This window comes from Haemorhous mexicanus, chromosome 25 (assembly GCF_027477595.1).
Source record: "Haemorhous mexicanus isolate bHaeMex1 chromosome 25, bHaeMex1.pri, whole genome shotgun sequence".
Taxonomy (NCBI): domain Eukaryota; kingdom Metazoa; phylum Chordata; class Aves; order Passeriformes; family Fringillidae; genus Haemorhous; species Haemorhous mexicanus.
In genome coordinates, this window is record NC_082365.1 from 4,128,586 (window position 1) to 4,148,512 (window position 19,927).

At 50.0% G+C, this 19,927-nt stretch overlaps 2 protein-coding genes across 2 annotated transcripts in view; both read right to left on the bottom strand.

The window, feature by feature from the left end:
- Positions 1-14,741, bottom strand: part of TRIM33 (tripartite motif containing 33) — a 48,643-nt gene extending 33,902 nt beyond the window's left edge. The window contains exon 1 of the mRNA XM_059868070.1: positions 14,300-14,741. Within this exon, the coding sequence (XP_059724053.1) occupies positions 14,300-14,726 (427 nt within the window). The 5' untranslated portion in view covers positions 14,727-14,741. The remainder of the gene's footprint in view (positions 1-14,299) is intronic.
- Positions 14,742-16,344: 1,603 nt separating this feature from the next.
- On the bottom strand, positions 16,345-19,787 carry BCAS2 (BCAS2 pre-mRNA processing factor). Its single transcript, XM_059867709.1, has 7 exons — positions 19,642-19,787; positions 19,461-19,553; positions 19,112-19,182; positions 18,605-18,766; positions 17,906-17,956; positions 17,287-17,367; positions 16,345-16,776 (listed from the first exon to the last, which is right to left on the bottom strand). Exons 1-7 carry the CDS (start codon positions 19,732-19,734, stop codon positions 16,647-16,649), a joined length of 681 nt encoding a protein of 226 aa, XP_059723692.1. The 5' UTR covers positions 19,735-19,787; the 3' UTR covers positions 16,345-16,646.
- Between the last annotated feature and the right edge of the window lie 140 nt (positions 19,788-19,927).

Here is a 19,927-nt window from a genome sequence, read left to right on the forward strand (position 1 = left end):
ACAGAGCACACTGCTCCTCTCACCTGCCCAGAGCCCCAAACACAGAGCACACTGCTCTGAACCTGCCCAGAGCCCCAAACACAGAGCACACTGCTCTGAACCTGCCCAGAGCCCCAAACACAGAGCACACTGCTCCTCTCACCTGCCCAAAGCCCCAAACACAGAGCACACTGCTCTGAACCTGCCCAGAGCCCCAAACACAGAGCACACTCCTCCTCTCACCTGCCCAGAGCCCCAAACACAGAGCACACTGCTCCTCTCACCTGCCCAGAGCCCCAAACACAGAGCACACTGCTCTGAACCTGCCCAGAGCCCCAAACACAGAGCACACTGCTCCTCTGAACCTGCCCAAAGCCCCAAACACAGAGCACACTGCTCCTCTGAACCTGCCCAGAGCCCCAAACACAGAGCACACTGCTCCTCTCACCTGCCCAAAGCCCCAAACACAGAGCACACTGCTCCTCTCACCTGCCCAAAGCCCCAAACACAGAGCACACTGCTCCTCTCACCTGCCCAGAGCCCCAAACACAGAGCACACTGCTCCTCTCACCTGCCCAAAGCCCCAAACACAGAGCACACTGCTCCTCTCACCTGCCCAAAGCCCCAAACACAGAGCACACTGCTCCTCTCACCTGCCCAGAGCCCCAAACACAGAGCACACTGCTCTGAACCTGCCCAGAGCCCCAAACACAGAGCACACTGCTCTGAACCTGCCCAGAGCCCCAAACACAGAGCACACTGCTCCTCTCACCTGCCCAAAGCCCCAAACACAGAGCACACTGCTCTGAACCTGCCCAGAGCCCCAAACACAGAGCACACTCCTCCTCTCACCTGCCCAGAGCCCCAAACACAGAGCACACTGCTCCTCTCACCTGCCCAGAGCCCCAAACACAGAGCACACTGCTCTGAACCTGCCCAGAGCCCCAAACACAGAGCACACTGCTCCTCTGAACCTGCCCAAAGCCCCAAACACAGAGCACACTGCTCCTCTGAACCTGCCCAGAGCCCCAAACACAGAGCACACTGCTCCTCTCACCTGCCCAGAGCCCCAAACACAGAGCACACTGCTCCTCTCACCTGCCCAGAGCCCCAAACACAGAGCACACTGCTCCTCTGAACCTGCCCAGAGCCCCAAACACAGAGCACACTGCTCTGAACCTGCCCAGAGCCCCAAACACAGAGCACACTGCTCCTCTCACCTGCCCAGAGCCCCAAACACAGAGCACACTGCTCCTCTCACCTGGGTAAAGGATTCCAGGCTGGCATTGTCATTAAAAACCAGCCAGTACAGGTGTGGAACAGGTTTCATCTCAAAATACACTCCCTCAAGTAATCCCAAAAACCCCACAGATCTCTACAGAAAAGGATGCCCCACCTCGTTGGGGATTTCCCTGATTTCCCTAATTTCTACATCAAACCCAGTTTTCCAACTTATCTCTTCCCCAAAAAATCCCATCTTTTCAGCAAAGCAATTTGTTGTCCCTAAACAAACATTTCATTTTTTCCCTGTTGATTTTAGATAACAAACCCCAAGACACTTGGTTTTCTTAGATTATTTTTTAGAACAGTCTGTGCTCCAGCCTGCCTCAAGACAAGCATTAAGTGCCCAGATAGCTGAAATTTTTGTTCTTCAGTGATGAAGAACTTCAGGGATGCTCCTGAAAATGCCACAGGAGTGGCACTGAGACACAAAGTGTGCCTCAGGGTTCTCCCAGGTAGCCCAGGAAGATTTCTCATATGATCTATTTCCATGAGGTCAGGGAGGCAGCTGAAGCAATAAAACACCAGCATCCTGCTTTGTTATCCTTTGTAATCACTAAATGAGTTTTAAATCCTCAGCAGAGCTGCAAAGGGGTTACCACATGAACCAAACTGACATTTAAAGATGTCTGTGAACAGCCCCCACAAAGGTTTGAAAACCTATTTATAACTTAGGTAGTGACACTTCACAGAAGTGTCATTAGATCTGAAATCAAATTTCTATACAATTTATTGAGAATATCATCTTCAAGGAGCTTTCCAAGCCATTGGGTATTTCTGCACACTAAAACAACTTTGAGAAGTGTAATTAAATGATGCTCAGCTCCTTTGTGGATATTCAATTAGGACAGCAGGACTTATTTCAGGGAGATTAATTACATTAGTAGTGGAGTAGCATTAATTTTTTCAAGTGCTAAAATTAATGATGGGTTCAGAACACAGGAGATTCACTGCAGAGCAGCAATAATCCAAGTAAAAATTCCCTCTCTCACCAAACCACACACATCTCAAAAGCAGGATATGAAAAATAACCAGTACTGCAGCAGCTACACATCCAAGAGCTTTCACACACAGGGAAACCTTCTCCATATGCAGAACTTTGAGGTTTTCTGACAACTGAGAGACAAAATTCTGTAGGGAACACCAGCTGAAAGCCATCCAGCAGCTGATGTGTATACACTTACAGAACAAAAATGCAGATATTTACCATTAAAACTACTCCATCCAAACCAAACCAAACCTAAACTTGATTTTTAGTGCTGCCTCGGGTCAAACAAACAAAATATTTCAGGAAAACAACAAAACAGAAGAAGCTCAAGATCTGTAATCTCTGGACATCAGAAAAGTCAAATTCTACAGATGAAAACCCCTTCCTGTAAGGCAACTTTTGGGTTGGTTTTAAAGTAGCCAAACCAATGATATCTTGAATAAAATCAAGACTTTTGACCCAAGTGAGAGCCCACAGGTTGGATTCTGGCCAGGGGTAACCCAACACCCAATTTCTGCACCTCCACATTGAAATAAAACCTGCACACAAAGCGCCCCCAGTGTTCTGCACAAACCTCAAGAGATCAAAATTCAAATTCAAGGCTTTGCCATTCTCATTTAGCACATTCCACTCCTTTTTCACATCTCAACACCCTTCATTTCCAACTGCACCTTTCCAATAATATATGAGCCACTAAACATCTCATATCCTGGTCTTTTAATCTAATAAAAACCAAATTACTGCAGCACCTTTTGTACCAGAAACTGCATGCACTGAAAAGATACAGATGTGGCCAATTTTGTAAGGCAGGAGGGAAAATTAGAGAAAATCCCACTGAAATAGCATTTACACAGAAAATAGATTCTTAGCTGTCAAAACTTGAGATTATTTGTGAGCTAACAAAGTTTATTGCAAAAAGTTTAGTGAGAATGTATTTTAGGACAAACTAAGATTCAAATGTTTATACAACCTCTGTGAAAAACAAGTTTTCACTGTCAGTTTCCATTTTTAAAAAATCTTATATAAAAAAAATAAAAGTAAATACAGAAGTATCATCCTATTTATACTCCAGCAGAACTTACTATGTTGTTTTTCTGCATCAAACAAATCAAACACATCAGTCTTGGTACAAACATTCCCACTGTAACTCTGCTTTCCAAAAGCATTAGCACATAGCAAACACTACTGTTTAAAGATCAATTTTATTTTTCAAATCACAGATGAATTAAAATAAGACACATTCACACAAATTCTGAAGGTCACACTGGTTTATGATCTCCCTCGAGCCTAATTATTACCCTCCAGATTTCCAATGTCCTCAGAGGTGGCTTCATATGATTTTTGAGCTGGAAATTGTTGCTGCAGAGGTCAAGAGCAGCACTGAAGCAAAGAACTGAGCAAAGGGAAGTTTCTTTCAGGAAGTTCTGACCACACCACGTGAAACCCTGCACAGGGGCTGAAACCCTTGTGCAGCAGTTCCTTTGTGCCTTGCAGAGCACTGTCACCAAACCCTGCCCTCAGCATTAACTGCAGCAACACAGTTCTGCTTCAGGTCCCCAAGAAAGAACAATTCAGCACCCTACAAACTTCACCACTGCTGTGAATACCAGTACTGCATAAGAAACTCAGGGAGAATCATCCTTTGGACCTAAAAGGCCACAGGAAATGATGAACTATTTTACAGGAGCTGCAGATAGCAGGAGTGGGCTTCCAAGCCTCTTTAGTTGTACTTCAGAGGACCAATACTGCTCATTTTTCCACTTGTTTCTATCACAGGACCTGTAACAACCATGAGCTCCAACCAAAAATAACATTAATAATCATTAATAACACTAACAACCAAAACTACTCATTATCCCTCTTCCACAACTCTCTGCACCACATTTCCCCTTCCCTTATGTCCTATTCCCAACTAATGCTGCAGTTCAGAGCAGGTTCTGCTTTTGGTCCAACACCTGTGCAGAACAGCAGAAATCTTTCCAATCACACCCATTCCCTGTCCCCCATCTGCTGCCACACACAGCACTCAGCCCAAATGGACTCTGGCTTTTCCCTTCACCCTAAAGGGAGAAGCAGGAATAGTTTCCTATCCAGTTTTTGGTTGGTTTTTTTTTTTTTTTCCAATCTGGAAATTTGGATTGCCAGTCTCCAATGGGGCAGGCAGGAAAAGCCTGCCTGGCACTGCCAAGCCTGCTCTAAGGGAGATGGGTTTCATCTCCTCACCTGAGCCATTCTTCCCTGCCAGGACCTGTGACTCAGGGAGGAAAGAGGAGACTCCCAGGGAGCCTCCTGAGCCTTTCAGAAGCTGAGGAGCAGCACAAAGCACTGACAGAAACCCAGGAATGTGCCCAGGGATGGATGTGTAGGAGCTCCAGGAGCCTGCCCCAGGAGCTGCTCTCCCAGCACCTTGCTGGAGCTGGAGCAGAGCCCACACTGCTGAAAATGGGAATTCTGGCACATCCCAGGAATGCTCCCTGTCCTGGGAAGGGCAGCTCCTGCCCCACTGAGAGCCCAGGTCACTGCAAGGCAGGAGCAATGAAACCAAGGACACGACAAAAACCTTCCTGGAGGCTCCAGGACCTGCCCTTCCCACCAAGGGAGCCCAGAACAGCCCAGGTGAAGGTTCTGCCCAGAACAGCCCAGGAGAAGGTTCTGCCCAGAACAGCCCAGGAGAAGGCTCTGCCCAGGAGAAGGCTCTGCCCAGAACAGCCCAGGAGAAGGTTCTGCCCAGGAGAAGGCTCTGCCCAGAACAGCCCAGGAGAAGGTTCTGCCCAGGAGAAGGTTCTGCCCAGGAGAAGGTTCTGCCCAGGAGAAGGTTCTGCCCAGGAGAAGGTTCTGCCCAGGAGAAGGTTCTGCCCAGGTGAAGGCTCTGCCCAGAACAGCCCAGGTGAAGGCTCTGCCCAGGTGAAGGCTCTGCCCAGAACAGCCCAGGTGAAGGCTCTGCCCAGAACAGCCCAGGTGAAGGCTCTGCCCAGGAGAAGGTTCTGCCCAGGAGAAGGTTCTGCCCAGGAGAAGGCTCTGCCCAGAACAGCCCAGGTGAAGGCTCTGCCCAGGTGAAGGCTCTGCCCAGAACAGCCCAGGAGAAGGTTCTGCCCAGGAGAAGGTTCTGCCCAGGAGAAGGCTCTGCCCACAACAGCCCAAGAGAAGGCTCTGCCCCAGCAGGGAGATGCCAGCACACAGATTTCACTGCCAGTTACACAACTGCAGGCACATCTCCTTCCACTGCAAATTAGATCTCCTGATTTGTCCAAGACTTTAAGAACACTAATGAGAGCAGCATCTCTGTAATCCTTTTAACTGCTTATGGTGGAGATAAAGCACCCTGAGCCAGACCCCAGACATCAAAGCATGTCAGAAAGCACCACACTGAAGGAAACTCAGGAGAAAAGTTGATTCTGTTTTCCTAGAAACAGAAAGGCTGCTAAAAACCCTGCCTGAGAATCCAGCAGCAAATCACTGGGGAACACTGCAAAACCCTTCACATTTCAAATGGAAGCTGCTTTTAATCTGCCACTCCCAACTCACACCTAAAACTGCAACACAGTTTATTTTTCTTAATTGTAACTCAGAACTCTGTGAATATCTTTTATATATTTAAACTTTAATCTTCCCAAGGGTAACTGTGTTCCTCTGAATGCATCTCAAAACTGGCAATTTTTTCAACAGTTTCATCTTGAATTAGTTTCAATAAGACAAGTCTTAAAAACCTGCTTAGAACTGCTTCCTCCAGGCTGACAGATCAATACCAACAATACTAAAATACTGCCAAATTTCAAGGATGGTTGATTTCTCTGAATTTCCAGTCTTGTAGGATCAAAACAGAGACACTCAGAGTCAACTCTTTGCCTACTGTCCCACTCCAGCTTGATATTCAGGAATCAGTGTCTGTTCAACTCACACCCACTGATTCAGCACCAGAAAAAACCTGGAATTTTCTGCATCTTCTTTGCTCCCTACCCACCCTTCTGGGCATTTCCTTCTGGAATCCCCTCAGATGTTTGAGGCCAGCTCTACAACAACAGGCTGCCTGAGCCAGTAAGAATTAACCTGTTCCCCCACCAAACCCACCCACAGCCATCCTCTTGATCTGGTTTTTCAGTTTTTGTTTACAAACACTACAGAAGCCTCCAGCCCTGGGAGAGAAGGGGGAGGTGGGGTGAAAGGAAAGGAGAACACACACAAGGAGCCAAGGAAATTCTTCTACTGCCTAAACCCAGCACAGCAGCCAAAGCAAAATAAGGAATTTTTATAAGAAGCACCACACTGAGGGCTCCACATTCATTTGCTGGCTTCAAGTCCAAGCTGACTTCAATCAATTTAAAATAAACACACCACACTGAAAATCTCACAAAGATTTCAAAGAGAAAAGAGATTTCAAGAGAACAAAAAGCAATAATGGAACAATTAAGAGAGTTATTGATCTGAAAGATGACCTGGATGAACAAGGGAGGGCAGATCATGGACAAGATGTACAAGATCCAAAAATCCCTCTGCACCTCAGCAGCACCCAATGGATCCTCTCCATCTCTGGGACATTGCAGGGAGTCTTTCCAGCAGTTCAAATTAATAAATTCAAAGTTTATTCAAACATTCACCCCAAACACTTGTGTTCCTAAAGACCTCTACTTACAGACTAGAATTCCTATTTTCAGAAGATACAACTCCTTTAACATCAGCTCTGATGTGCAGCACAAAACTCTTTATCAATTTTTTAGATGCTTCATAACATTTGGAGTACTGAAACTATAAAAAAACCAAAGAGGGTAAATAAGTTTGACCTCAATACCCTAAAGTAAAATGTTTGAAGTGTGTTATGGACAAGTTGAACAGGAGCCAAGAGCAGATCCTTCAAAAGACAGCAATGTGTCCCAGGCTGCACCAGCAGGACAAGGACAGCCATCCCTCCTTGTGGGAATCAGAACAGCAGAAACTTCCACAGACACTGAGGGATTTGATCTGCAGCCTTGGGAGAGGCTTGGATTGATGTAAAAATACAATACACAGATATTAAACAGAGAAATCACACACTTGTATTTCTATAGCTGTAAGTAAGAAAATACCTTAACTAAGTGAGATAAGAGGGTGAAGGGTTTGTAATGTAGGGGTGGGGTTGTGTAGATTAATCTGAGAGTTTAGAAGTTATAACAGAAACACAGGTGGGCCTGTGAGTAAAAAGCCCATTAGATAAAAGCATCTGCAGAGCAGTAGAAGTAAAGGTGATAGGTTAGAAAATCAAAATAAACCCTGTAACAACTGTCCATTGGATTAGAAAGTTCTATATTGCCTTGTAACAAAAAAAATCTTGTGATTAGTCTTGAGCTGTGGCTGAGTGCCTGCTCCTCTGAAATCCCACAGCCTCTGAGACTGATGTTCATCTCAGCAATAAATCATTTCAGTGTGAAAATAGTCCCTTCATTACCAGCAGTGACACTGACACCTCCTCCTGCTCAGCACCCCAGGAGACCTCACTGGGACAGTGCAGGGCTCCCAGTACAGGACCTCACTGGGCCAGTACAGGGCTCCCAGGGTGGGACCTCACTGGGCCAGTGCAGGGCTCCCAGGGTGGGACCTCACTGGGCCAGTGCAGGGCTCCCAGGGTGGGACCTCACTGGGCCAGTACAGGGCTCCCAGGACAGAACCTCACTGGGCCAGTACAGGGCTCCCAGTTCAGGACCTCACTGGGCCAGTACAGGGCTCCCAGGGTGGGACCTCACTGGGCCAGTACAGGGCTCCCAAGGTGGGACCTCACTGGGCCAGTACAGGGCTCCCAGGACAGAACCTCACTGGGCCAGTGCAGGGCTCCCAGGGTGGGACCTCACTGGGCCAGTGCAGGGCTCCCAGCCCAGGACAGACTCCCAAACTGGGGCAAACCCACGCTGGTGAGCCAAAGGCTCAGGGCTGGAGCACACAGGGGTGAGCAGAGACCTGAGCACTGCCTGTGGGGCAGGGGCAGAGCCCAGGGTGCACAGCAAGGGACAGGCAGTATCACTGTCACTGCTAAAATGAAGGGATGGGGATATTTTCAAGCTAAAATGATTTATTGCTGAGATGAACATCAGTCTCAGAGGCTGTGGGATTTTAGAGGAGCAGACACTCAGCCATAACTCAAGAGTAGTCACAAGTTTCTTTGTTACAAGGCAATACAGAACTTTCTAACCCAATGGACAGTTGTTTCAGGGTTTATTTTGATTTTCTGACCCATCCCCTTTACCCACTTCTGCTGCACTGTGGATACTTTTGTCCAATAAGCTTCTGTCTCATTTGCACACAGATGCTTCTATTGTAACTTCTAAACTCTCAGATTAATCTACACAACCCCACCCCTACATTATCAACCCTTCACCCTCCTATTAACACATTTTCCCACTTACTTAAGGTATATTCTTACTTACAACTATAGAAATACAAGTGTATGATTTTTCTGCTAAATGTCTCTGTGTTGTATTTTTACATCAATCCAAGCTTCTCCCAAGGCTGCAGATCAAATCCTTCAGTGTCTGTGGAAGTTTCTGCTGTTCTGATTCCCCCAGGACAGTGCCAGCAGGAAGAAAGGGATTTCTGCTCCCCAGGGTCCAAGGAGGATGGTCCAGCACTGCTCCTCCCAGCACACCTGGACCAGGCTGGAGGAAGCCCCTGTCACTGCTGTCACCAGAGCAGCTCTGGGCAGGGGTGGGGCTGGGCACACCTGGCCCTGCCACCCCACCTGATGCCCACTCCAATCCCCTTTGTGCCAAGCAATGGCTTCAAACTCTGCTGATACAAGGGAGACAGCAATGAGCACAAGCCTGAAACTATCACATCATCCCCAGAGAAGCAACCTCCCCAAGCCAGTTCCTGCCCAGCAAGCAGCACCCTTGGAGGCTCTGGTTCCACACTCAGCCCTGGCCTGGGGGCAGCACCACCCTGACTCCCCACACAAGCACTGAGGGACTGCAGGCAATTAAAGCCCTCTCAGATGTTTACACTGTCACAACTGATGCCACAGGTTTTGGCTTTTCTATTTTTCAGGTTCTGTGATGCTTTAGTGTGAGGGTCTGAGCTTCAAATTATGGGAGGGTGAGCTCTCCTCACAGAGCAGGGAGACAAAACAATTCCTGCTCTAGCTGGGGACCAAGGACAAATGATCCAAATCTCAGCCCAAGAGCACAAACCCCGTGGGCTGGAGAGAGAAAAACAAGCAGGGTGGGACTGCTGTAACTGGACAATGAACTGCAAGGTGCAAATGGAGCAGAACTTACAAAACTGAGAGACCCCATGACCAGTTGTCCATTTTGGGACCATTTTGGTTCAAATTTGGTTTATCCCTGGCTGGGCTCTGGTGCTGCCCAAGGTGGATCCATTGAGGCCTTTTAATAAATCCCTGCTTTATTCTTTAGCCCTGCCTGGTCTCTGGTCTAGCTCTGCCTTCCCAGGGCACCACAATGAACACAAAACTTCCCAGTTCAGGAAATATTTGCAAGCACTTGTGCAATCCAGCAACTCCAGCTTCCCTTCTGGGCTCAGGCTTGGCAGGGGATCAGCCCTCTCAGGAATGAATCTCTGCCAGGTCCCACTGATTGGGTGACAACTCCAATAGCAGTTACTCCATTATATTGTGCATCATATTTATTTCTCTTAGCACTGCAAGGGTCCAAGCACATTTCTGCACAGCCATACATCAAAACCCTGCTCCAATTTCAGTGATTAGACCTTGAAACAAACCCTCACAGATCAAGGGAGTGATACAATCAGATTGAAATCTGTCAGAATAAAAATACATTTTAAAAAATTACCTGCTTTCAAGGTCTACTCCTAGCTCAGCTTTTTGTTTTTTGAACAATCCTTGACTATACTGCAATTATAACATACTGAACTGACAATACATTATATTTAATAATAAAAAAATTACAGCTGCCACAGATATTAATTCTTATAAAAATAACACATGCCTTAATGTTGTCTGATGGAAATATTTTACAATGCACTGTTAATTTAGACTGAAATTTTCACAGCAAGATTTTTAGTAAGTCCAGAATGTGAACTGAACATTTTCCAGGACTCAGCATATATTCCTGAGTCTCACTTATGAACACAGGAGAAAAGTAAAGAATCAAGAGAGTTCAGGGGATGCCTACTCACACCCAGTTTAATAAAACTTAAGATGCTGCATTTACACAGCTTAAAGAGCCTTATTTGTTGCAGGAATTTTCATTCTTCTAGACTGAAAATACAGTAACTACCACCAAACTCAGAGTAAGGGCCATGTCACATCCTCATACACACCAGACCTTTTATGTCCTCCTTTCACAGCAAATTAAAAAGGCAAAAAACTTCAGGTGTGATTAATAGAACACAGCAACAGTGGGTACAGGAGCTGAATTCAGCACATCAAACCCATTTGTGGTACCACACATCACAGCCCTGGTAGTAAATGTGTTGTTCCTCAGTTTACACACACAACAACCAACTGTGGAGGTTTTTCAGCCTAATTGGAACTGTGACATTCCCAAGGAGCTGGGAGAGCCCCACGCTCTCTCTACTGAGATAATCTTCTTTAGAGAGATTGGAAATATCTCATCCAGGCAGTGAAACCACAAAACAGCCTCAGCTCCAGGAGCAGGGGCAGCAGTGGGTGCAGGAGAAGTTGTTTTACAGAACCTGTTACACTCTGAAATCTCTACCTTAGAAATCAGGGGGGGTTTAAGAATACTGTGACACAAATGCAGGCATTTCCTTGTAACATACTCAGCCTGAAAGGAGGAGTCCAGACCACTACAAAATCATCCACCCACCAAATAAAATGCACATTCTCATAACCAATGTAGAAATTAAACTGAATATGAGATGCTATTTTTCAGGTTAAACAAATGCATGTTTTAAATATATGAAACAAGAATCTTCTATTTTTTCCCTACATAAATGGAATCAACAGCAAAATAAACCTTTTTCACCAGCAAAACAGGTATGACCCACCAAGAACTTGTTTTTAATGCAGCAAACCACAACTTCAGATAATTCTTTTAAGCTTTAGTCAGGTGTTCTCTAAGTTTTAGGAACTGAGATGGTTCTTCTGCCTCCTTCAGCAGGGGCTCTGAAGGGAGAGGGAGCCTGGCAGGAGCAGGGATGCTGATCCAGACCCACCACCACCCTCTCCAGGAGGGCAGAGGAGGCGCTGTCATTGAGAGAATTGCTCTGGGGCACCGACCTCACACTCCCTTTCCACAGTTTTTACCCAATAAATACACAGATCTACTTTTTAAGTCCTGACAGCTCTCACTGAGCAAACTCTCAAACTAATTAAGAAAGTAACCATGAAAATATCACCTGTACTTCTCTGGTTTATGTGAAGAGATGCAGAAAGACAGCAGGGACACAATCCAGTGAGAGCCTGCAGCAAAGTGCAACCTGCCTCAGGTACAGCTACAGGTGCCACTTCTCTTTAATTCTTCCTTCACCAAAAAGCACCTGCTCGTCATGAAGGAGACTTGAGAATCAGCAGAAGTGGAAGTAACACTTCACCCTTTGTGACTGCCAGAAGAGGGAAGGAACCTGGGTGACTAAGCACTGTGGTGCCTCTCAGGAGGCTCAGAATGTCCATTTTCTGTCTGATTTACTGGTAACCATCTCCTGTGCCACTCAACTGATTCCACCCTCAAGGTGCAGAGAGCTGCCCACAAAAATGCTTCTTGCTGGTCCATGGCCCATCCCCAGCTGGGGATGAGCCAATCCTGCCATATTGCAGGGTGTATTTTTAATCCCAACTGGAAAAGTATCAAATACAAAAGAAACAAATTTCTCCTTCTATGTCCTCAAGGAGATTTCCCTTTAGAAATTGGAAATATTTGTCTCCAGGCAAATTTTGGCCCAAGAGAGCATTTCCTACTTTCCTAAAGAAACAGAGATTAAAACTAAATACCCAGAGCCATCAGGATGTAGCTGCCAGTTCCTGTGCTCCTGCAGGCTGAGGTGGCACCACAGCTGGATCCACAGCTGGATCCACAGCCCTACAGGACACTCCCACAATCCCACAACAGCACCTCTGTTGGAAGGCACCTCTGCAGATCACCCAGAGCAGGTGACTCAGGAATGTGTCCAGGTGGGTTTGGAATGTGTCCAGAGAAGGAGACTCCACCCCTTCCCTGGGCAGCTGCTCCAGGGCTCTGCCACCCTCCACAGCAAGAATTCCTTCCTCATGCAGGTGGAACTCCTTGTGTTATAATTTATGGCCATTGCTTCTTGGCCTGCTCTGAAAAGAGCCTGACACCATCCTCTGACCCAGCCTGGAAATATTCCTACAGATTGATGGGATCCCCTCTCAGTCTTCCTTTCTCCAGACTAACCAGGCCCAGCCCTGCAGTCTCTCCTCACATGAAAGATGCTCCTGGCATCTTGCTCACATCACCTAAAACTTTTTATTGCAACACTTCAAACATGAACTCTTTCCACACCAAAGAACACCAGCAAGCATTCTTAAAATGTCTACAACAAGAAGTGATATTCCAGTTTGTACCCAGTGGTTCCCACACCTGGGGGGAAGACGCCTCCCACAGACACAGCAGGACTCAGATAATCCTGCTAATTGCTAACAAAATAAACCCTGCTTCCCAAGTTCTGAGTATGTCACTGGCAGGGTGGGCAGGCCCTGGCACAGATGCCCAGAGCAGCTGGGGCTGCCCCTGGATCCCTGGAAGTGTCCAAGGCCAGGCTGGATGGGGTTTGGAGCAACCTGGGACAGTGGAAAGTGTCCCTGCCCAGGGCAGGGGTGGGACTGGATGGGCTTTGGAGTCCCCTCCAAACCAAATCACTCTGTCACTCTATGTACACAAAATGTAGAATCTGGAATTTACAAACACAGATCACAAAACCATCTGAGTGCTTTACTGAGTGCACTGGCAAACTGTATTTAATACATCATCTTTTTAACACCAATGAACTTCCTAAGATCACATCCTAGATGGACTTCTGAACAGTCTGGATGAAAAAAATCTCTACCAAGCCAGGTTAATTCCTTCATTGGGGAACACAGGAAGGGCTTGAGTGCAAAGATGTCACCAAACAAGGTCTCCCTGACCAGAGAGCCCATTTAGGACCTGCAAAACCACTTACCAGGGCCCTACTTTGCTCTGTACACACAGCCCATGAGTCACCCCATCTAAAGCACTCGAACCTTTTCAATTCCATCCCTGCACTGTATGAGAAAAGAAAAATCAAACCCGAGCTGTGGTTCTGCTAAGAGCAGGTGGAAGGAGCAGTGCACTCCTGTTCCCTGGTCCAAGTTCTGTAGAGGCAGAGCTGGCAAACAGCACTGCAAGGTTTTATCTCAGTGCACAGCAAAGCAGGGGCAGTGCACACAGCGTTCCCACCTGGGCAGGTAATGCTGCAACAAGAGGGAATCTCAACTGGAGAACCCAGCAGCTGCCCACCCCCGCTGTGTCACCGCTGAGAGCCAACACAAAACACACAGGAGGAGAGAATGACAGAAGGTTTGGGGTTGGAAAGGGCCTTTAAAGGTCATTAGTCCAACCCCCCTGTCACGAGCAGGGACATCTCAGATCCGAGCAGGTTGCTCGGATCCTGGTCCAGCCTGACACTGAATGTTTCCACCACCTCCCTGAGCAATTTGTTCCGATGTTTTAACACCCTTATGGTAAACACTTCTTTCTCACACTTAATCGAAACCGATCCTGCTCCAGTTTAAAACCATTACCCGCAGTCCTATCGCAACAGGTGCCGCTAAAAACTCTGTCCTTATTTCTATTGCAGAGTCCCTTTAGGCCCCGGAAGGGGCTTTAGGGTCCCCCTGGAGCCTCTCTTCTCCAGAACATCCCGATCCCCCCAGAGCAGAGCTGCTCCACCCCTCCCGCCAACTCCAACAGGTCCGCGTCCCTCCTTCCCGGGACGGAGAGCCCCGGCCGCGATCCGCACCCCCGACCCCAAGAGCTCCCAAGCGCCGCCGATCGCAGCCCCCGCGCTCCCGGACGGGCCTGGGGCAGCCCCGGGAGCCCCGCGCTGCGGGCGGGCGGGCGGCGGGCGGCGGGATGTGCCGGAGGAGCCCGCGCTCGCCGCGCTCACCTTGCTGCACGTCGCCGTTGGCGCCGCCGGGCACGGGCACGGTGAGCTGGCGCTCGGGCTCGGGCAGGCAGCGGCGGCAGAAGGAGTGCAGGCAGGGCAGCAGCTTGGGCTCGGCCTCCCGCCGGCTCTGCAGGCTCTGCGCGCACACCGCGCACGTGTCCAGCAGCGAGAACGGCCCCGGCGCCGCGGGCGTCAGCGGCGGCACCGGGCTGGGGCCGGGCCCCGCCGCCGCACCGGGCCCCGGCGCCGCCTCGGCCTCGGCCTCGCCGCCGCCGCGCTCCGCCGCCGCCGCCCCGGGGCTCTCGCGCTCCTCGGGCGGCGCGGCGGCGGTCGGCGAGCCGGCGGGAGGCTCCAGACAGCCGCTGCCCCCCGGCGCGGCCTCGGCGGCCGCGTCCCCGCCGCCGCCGCCTCCTTTGTTTTCCGCCATGTTTCCTCCTTTGAACCCGACCCCGTTCCACGCACGCTCCGCGTCACCGCGTCACCGGGCGGGACCGGGCGGGACCGGCGCCGCGCACGCGCGCGCGCTCCCGCGGCAACGGCGCGGCCGGGAGGGCGGGTCGTGACGTCACGGAGAGGCGGGGCTCTAGGTCCAGAGGTGAGAGCCTATTGGGCGGTGGTGGCGGCAGGGGCGTGGCCGCGCCCCCTCGGAAACGCCCCCTGGACCGGATCACCGGGAATAGGGAATAACGCACCGGGAATAGGGAACCGGGCATCGGCAATAGGGAATAACGCATCGGGACTAGCACACCGGGCTGGGAATAACGCACCGGGCTGGGGAATATCCCATCGGGAGGGGGAATTCCGCACCGGGAGGGGGAATAACGCACCGGGAACGGCGCACCGGGCTGGGGAATAACGCACTGGGCTGGGGAATGTCCCATTGGGAGGGGGAATGCCGCAGCGAGGTGGGGATTACCCTTCCGGACGGGAAATGACACACACAGGCTGGGAAATAACCCACGGGGGAGGGGAATACCCCACGGGGACGGGGAATAACGCGTGAAGATGGGGAATACCCATCGGGGTGGGGAATAACGGATTAAGACGGGGAATATCCATCGGCATGGGGAATTCCCATTGGGATGGGGAATAACGTCCCGGGAAGGGGAATAACCCACCGGGAATAATGCACCGGGGTGGGGGAATGGGGCACCGGGACAGGGAAAAACCCATTGGGATAGGAAACAAAGCACTTGGATGGGGAACAGCCATGGGGAAGGGGAATATGGCACCGGGGTGGGGAATAATGGACCAGGATGGAGAACAGGGCACCAGGAACAGGAAATAGCAGACCTGGATTGGGAATATCCCACTGGGATGGTGAGCAGAGCAGCAGGATGGGGAATGGCACACCAGCATAGGGAAAAGGGCACTGGGACACAGAGCAGTGCATTGGGATGGGAGTCAGAGATGGGGACAGGGGACAGGCCAGTGGGAGCAGGAAGATCAGGAATTATGCCCTGGCATGAGGAACAGGGCAGGAGGTGGCACGTGGCAGAACCTCTCTGGCCACGGAGAGCAACACACAACTTTCCCAGGCCTTTCTGAGGAAGGCTGTGAGGAGATAGAGAAAAGAGAAATGAGAAACAATTCTTATCTTCACTTGCTGCACCTGGAATCGTGAACATGTGAGATTTGTTTACCAAAGGGTGGTTTCTTAATTAGCCAATGGTGGTGGTGTTTGGACTGGAGGACCAATTAGGTCAACCTGTATCATAAATATATGATATTTGTATACTGTATTTGTATATTATCTGTATATCAAAGCAATGGGTTTCTTAATAATGATATAATAAAGAGATTGATCAGCCTTCTTTGAATCATGGAGTCAATGCTAATTATTACCCAGCTGGGGCCTGCTGCAGTGACAGTGGCACCGGAGTCTCCTCTGTGGGCACTGCACAGCCCCAGTGCTGCAGAGACTTCCCCACCCCAAATTCCAGATTCCCCCCACTTCCCCTGCAGGGGATTCCCAGGGTCCCTCTGGCCCAACCATCTCCTCTCCACACCTCTGGGCTTTGGACATGAAGCAGAAACCAGAGAAATAGCAAAACAGGATTTATTAAAGGTGTAGGGGAAAACACAACAACACGAGCTCCGGCTTTAAGTGTATAAAAAGTGAAACAATTCACAGTACATGTAATGGTGCCTGTGATACATTTAAACAGCATGTTTAGAGTCCACCATACCTCCTCCCAGAATTTAAAACAAGGAAAAGAAAGGCTGGAAATATCCTTTTACCACCTCACACAACTGCAACTAGAGGTGTCTACAGACACAGCATCTCCAAAGTGTGTCTGGGTTGTAGCTTTTAACACATGCAGCACTAAGATTAGTCAGGATTAATTCACTGAAAGTCCTGCTGGATGTTCTCCTTGTTTGCTTCCCCATGCTGCTGCTTGATTTGTGAAATTTCATTTTCCAGCTGCACAATGGTTCGTTCAATCTCATAATTTTTACTGACAAGAGAGACCCACCTGGAAGGGAAAAGAAATAAAAAGAGCCTTTAGGTGTTATGTAACAGTCCTCTGGAAAAAAATCAAAGACAACCATTGCTCCAAAGCAAGCAGAAACACTAAATAAAGCAGTATTCTTCCTAACACATGATAATCCTTAGCTGACATCAATGGTCATTGGAACAACCAAAGTGACAATGAGTAATTTTTAACCCTGTTAAACCCAAAACCACAAAAAAATTAATCACTTGACTCATCCACCAACTGCCAATATTGAGAAGAGTTTAAGACAATTTAGGAAATTTGAAGCAGCTAATAAATATCCCCTCTTCCCACCTGCTGATTCACTCAACCTCAGTAATTACAAAATGGAAACAAACTACAAATATTTTAAAACACTTCCTGCAAAGCAACAGTATCCTACAGCAGCACCAAAGGATCACTGAATTTCAAGTGGAAGAAGAATTCCAAGTGAATTTCAAGCAATGGAGAAAGCTGTGGAAGGGTTAACAGAGAAATGGCAATACTCACGTGGATTCCATCTCTCTCAGCTTAGCCCCAGCTGTGAGCTGCATGTTCTTCCTCTGCCAGTTCAGGTCTTGAATGTTTTTCCTGGGGAGAAAAAGACGTATTTGTATTTCCTCATTTCTTTGGCATCTGCAGGACCTGTTGCTAATTTCCAAGTACACTCAACCCCTAGAAGTACTGCCAGAAAATATCTGTGTAGCCAGGACTGTAATGACAACATCCAGATGGACAAATCTCAGTACAGGGCTCACAGAGAACCCTGAGATAAATCAAAATAAAAGGTCAAACCAAACTTCAGGGAAGATGTCCTTACAGAGACAACTGCACATTATAAATAAATTATCAGGAGTGAAAAGAAAGCATCACTGCATTTCAGGGAGGATTCTACAAATCCAGAGCAGAGGTTCAAACAAACCAAACACAGAATTTTGAGTAGAACAGACATGATGAATGTAACTGCTTAGAGAGGGCAGGGTCACATTTCTTAATTATTGTTTTTACTGGGTCTTTTTCCCTGTGACCCTGGCAGCAGCCAGCACATACATCTTCCTCTGTACAGCACGGGGGGAGAGAAAGGTTTGCTTCCAATTTCAGTACAAAAATATAAATAAGAATGACCCACCTCAATTTCTGAAGCTCTTTCTGGGCTTGTTCTATCATATGAACCAGGTGCCTGATGACAGAAAGCAAGCCAAGCATTAAAAGTACACAAATGGTAAACCAGCCCCATTTTCTCTGACATTTAACTTCTCAGAGTTAAGGATTCAACAAGTCCCTGCAGCACCTTGGCCCAGCCAGCAGATCCTTTACCTGCTTCCCTTCTCTCTGAGCTCAGGAACCCCCTGCCCTCTCTCACTTTGGCATTCCTCTGTCCTACTCTTTTACCTAAGGCTAAGCCAACCCTTCTCAAAAGTGGACATTAACATTCTCTGTCTGAAACAGCCCCAGTGCTTCCTGCAGCCACACTCTACAACCTTTTCTTGGCTTTTGCAGCAGCTTTATTACAGCTCCAGGCTAAGTCCAGGATCTGTAGTAACTCATCTTCATTTCCACTACTGAGTTGCTCCTTCACAGGCTATCACTAGCCTTAATTAACACCCACCATTATCAACAACAACCCACAACATTCAAGACAGAGATGTATTAAAGCACATGCTGTTTCTTGGCTACAGAGACAGCTTTGAGATCAGCCTCTTCTTTCTCTTCAAGGGGTTCATCTATCCCAGCCTATGTTCTAAAGACCCCCACTAGAATTACACCCAATAAATACACAGAAATTCAACACAGAACTTGGTGCCCAGCAGAGCAGCTGAGGCCTTACTCGTTGTACACCTTCCAGGCGTTGCAGCCGTGCTGGGACATGAGCTCCAGGTTCTCGATGCGCACAGCCTGGTGCTCCAGCTGTGCCATGGAATTGTTCACACACTCCTGCCACGCCGTGATGTCGTTCTTCTGCCCGGAGGAGGGGGCAGGCAGCTCGTACCTGCAAAGGGCACGGCTCACCCCGGGGCACCACTCACCCGGGGCACCGGGCACGGCTCTCCCGGGGTACAGCTTGCCCAGGGCACGGCTCACCCGAGGTACAGTTTGCCCAGGGCACGGCTCACCCCGGGGCACCGGGCACGGCTCTCCCGGGGTACAGCTTGCCCAGGGCACGGCTCACCCCGGGGCACCACTCACCCGGGGCACCGGGCACGGCTCTCCCGGGGTACAGTTTGCCCAGGGCACGGCTCACCCCGGGGCACCGGGCACGGCTCTCCCGGGGCACAGCTTGCCCAGGGCACGGCTCACCCCGGGCACCGGGCACTGCTCTGCCGGCCCCCCTCACCTCTTCATACTGAGCAGCTCCAGGGGCTGCCGGGCCGCCAGGCGCTCGAACTCGTTCCGCATGATCTCGGTCTGTGGAGAAGGCAGCGGTGAGGGACAGGGGCGACACAAGCGGGGTATGGTGGGGAGGACGGGGACAGGACACAAACGGTAACGGGGGAGAGACACAGGAGGGGTGCGGGGTGGGGAGGGGTACGGCGGTGGGCACGGGGGAAGGACGGGGACAGGCAGGGTCTGTCCCAGCCAGGTTACGGGGTGGGGACAAGCGGGTTATGGGGGCACGAGAGCCCGGTCGGGGTACGGGGAGGCACCGGGCCGGGCTCTGGAGCTGCCAGGCCGCCTCAGCTCACCTCGAAGGCGCTGTAGTCGTGCGCGGGCAGGTAGCTCAGGTAGTTCTTGGTCGGCCGGTACCGCCGCGTCTCCTCCTCCACCAGCGCCGCGGCCTAACGCACACGGGGCGTCAGGCAGGCAGGCGGGCAGCCCGCCCGTCGCCCCGGCCCCTCCCCGCCGCCGCCCCGGCCCCGCACGCACCGCCTCCCGCACGCCCGGCGCCTCGTAGCCCTGGTCGAAATAGGGCAGCGCGTCCACCACAACATCCCCGGCCACCAGCCCCGGGCCCGACATCTTGGCCGCGGCCGCGCGCACTGCGCGTGCGCACTCACGTCACGCCCCCGTGGGACGGCAGCCGGCTCGGCCCAAGCCCCGCCCCCAGTGATCAAACCCCGCCCCTCCCCGGCCCGCCCTCAGCCCAGGCCCCGCCCCCCCGGTTTGACTCCAGCCCCGGTTCCGCCGCTCCGGGAGCGCTTCCAGGCCTGCC

Bases quoted from the DNA above. Each gene is read 5' to 3' on its own strand.
- BCAS2 (XM_059867709.1), bottom strand. From the start codon at position 19,734: ATGTCGGGCCCGGGGCTGGTGGCCGGGGATGTTGTGGTGGACGCGCTG. The intron at 19,554-19,641 runs GTGCGTGCGGGG...CGTGTGCGTTAG, and splicing joins CGCCGGGCGTGCGGGAGGCG to GCCGCGGCGCTGGTGGAGGA. The intron at 17,957-18,604 runs GTAAGGCCTCAG...TTCTGTCATCAG, and splicing joins GCCTGGAAGGTGTACAACGA to GCACCTGGTTCATATGATAG.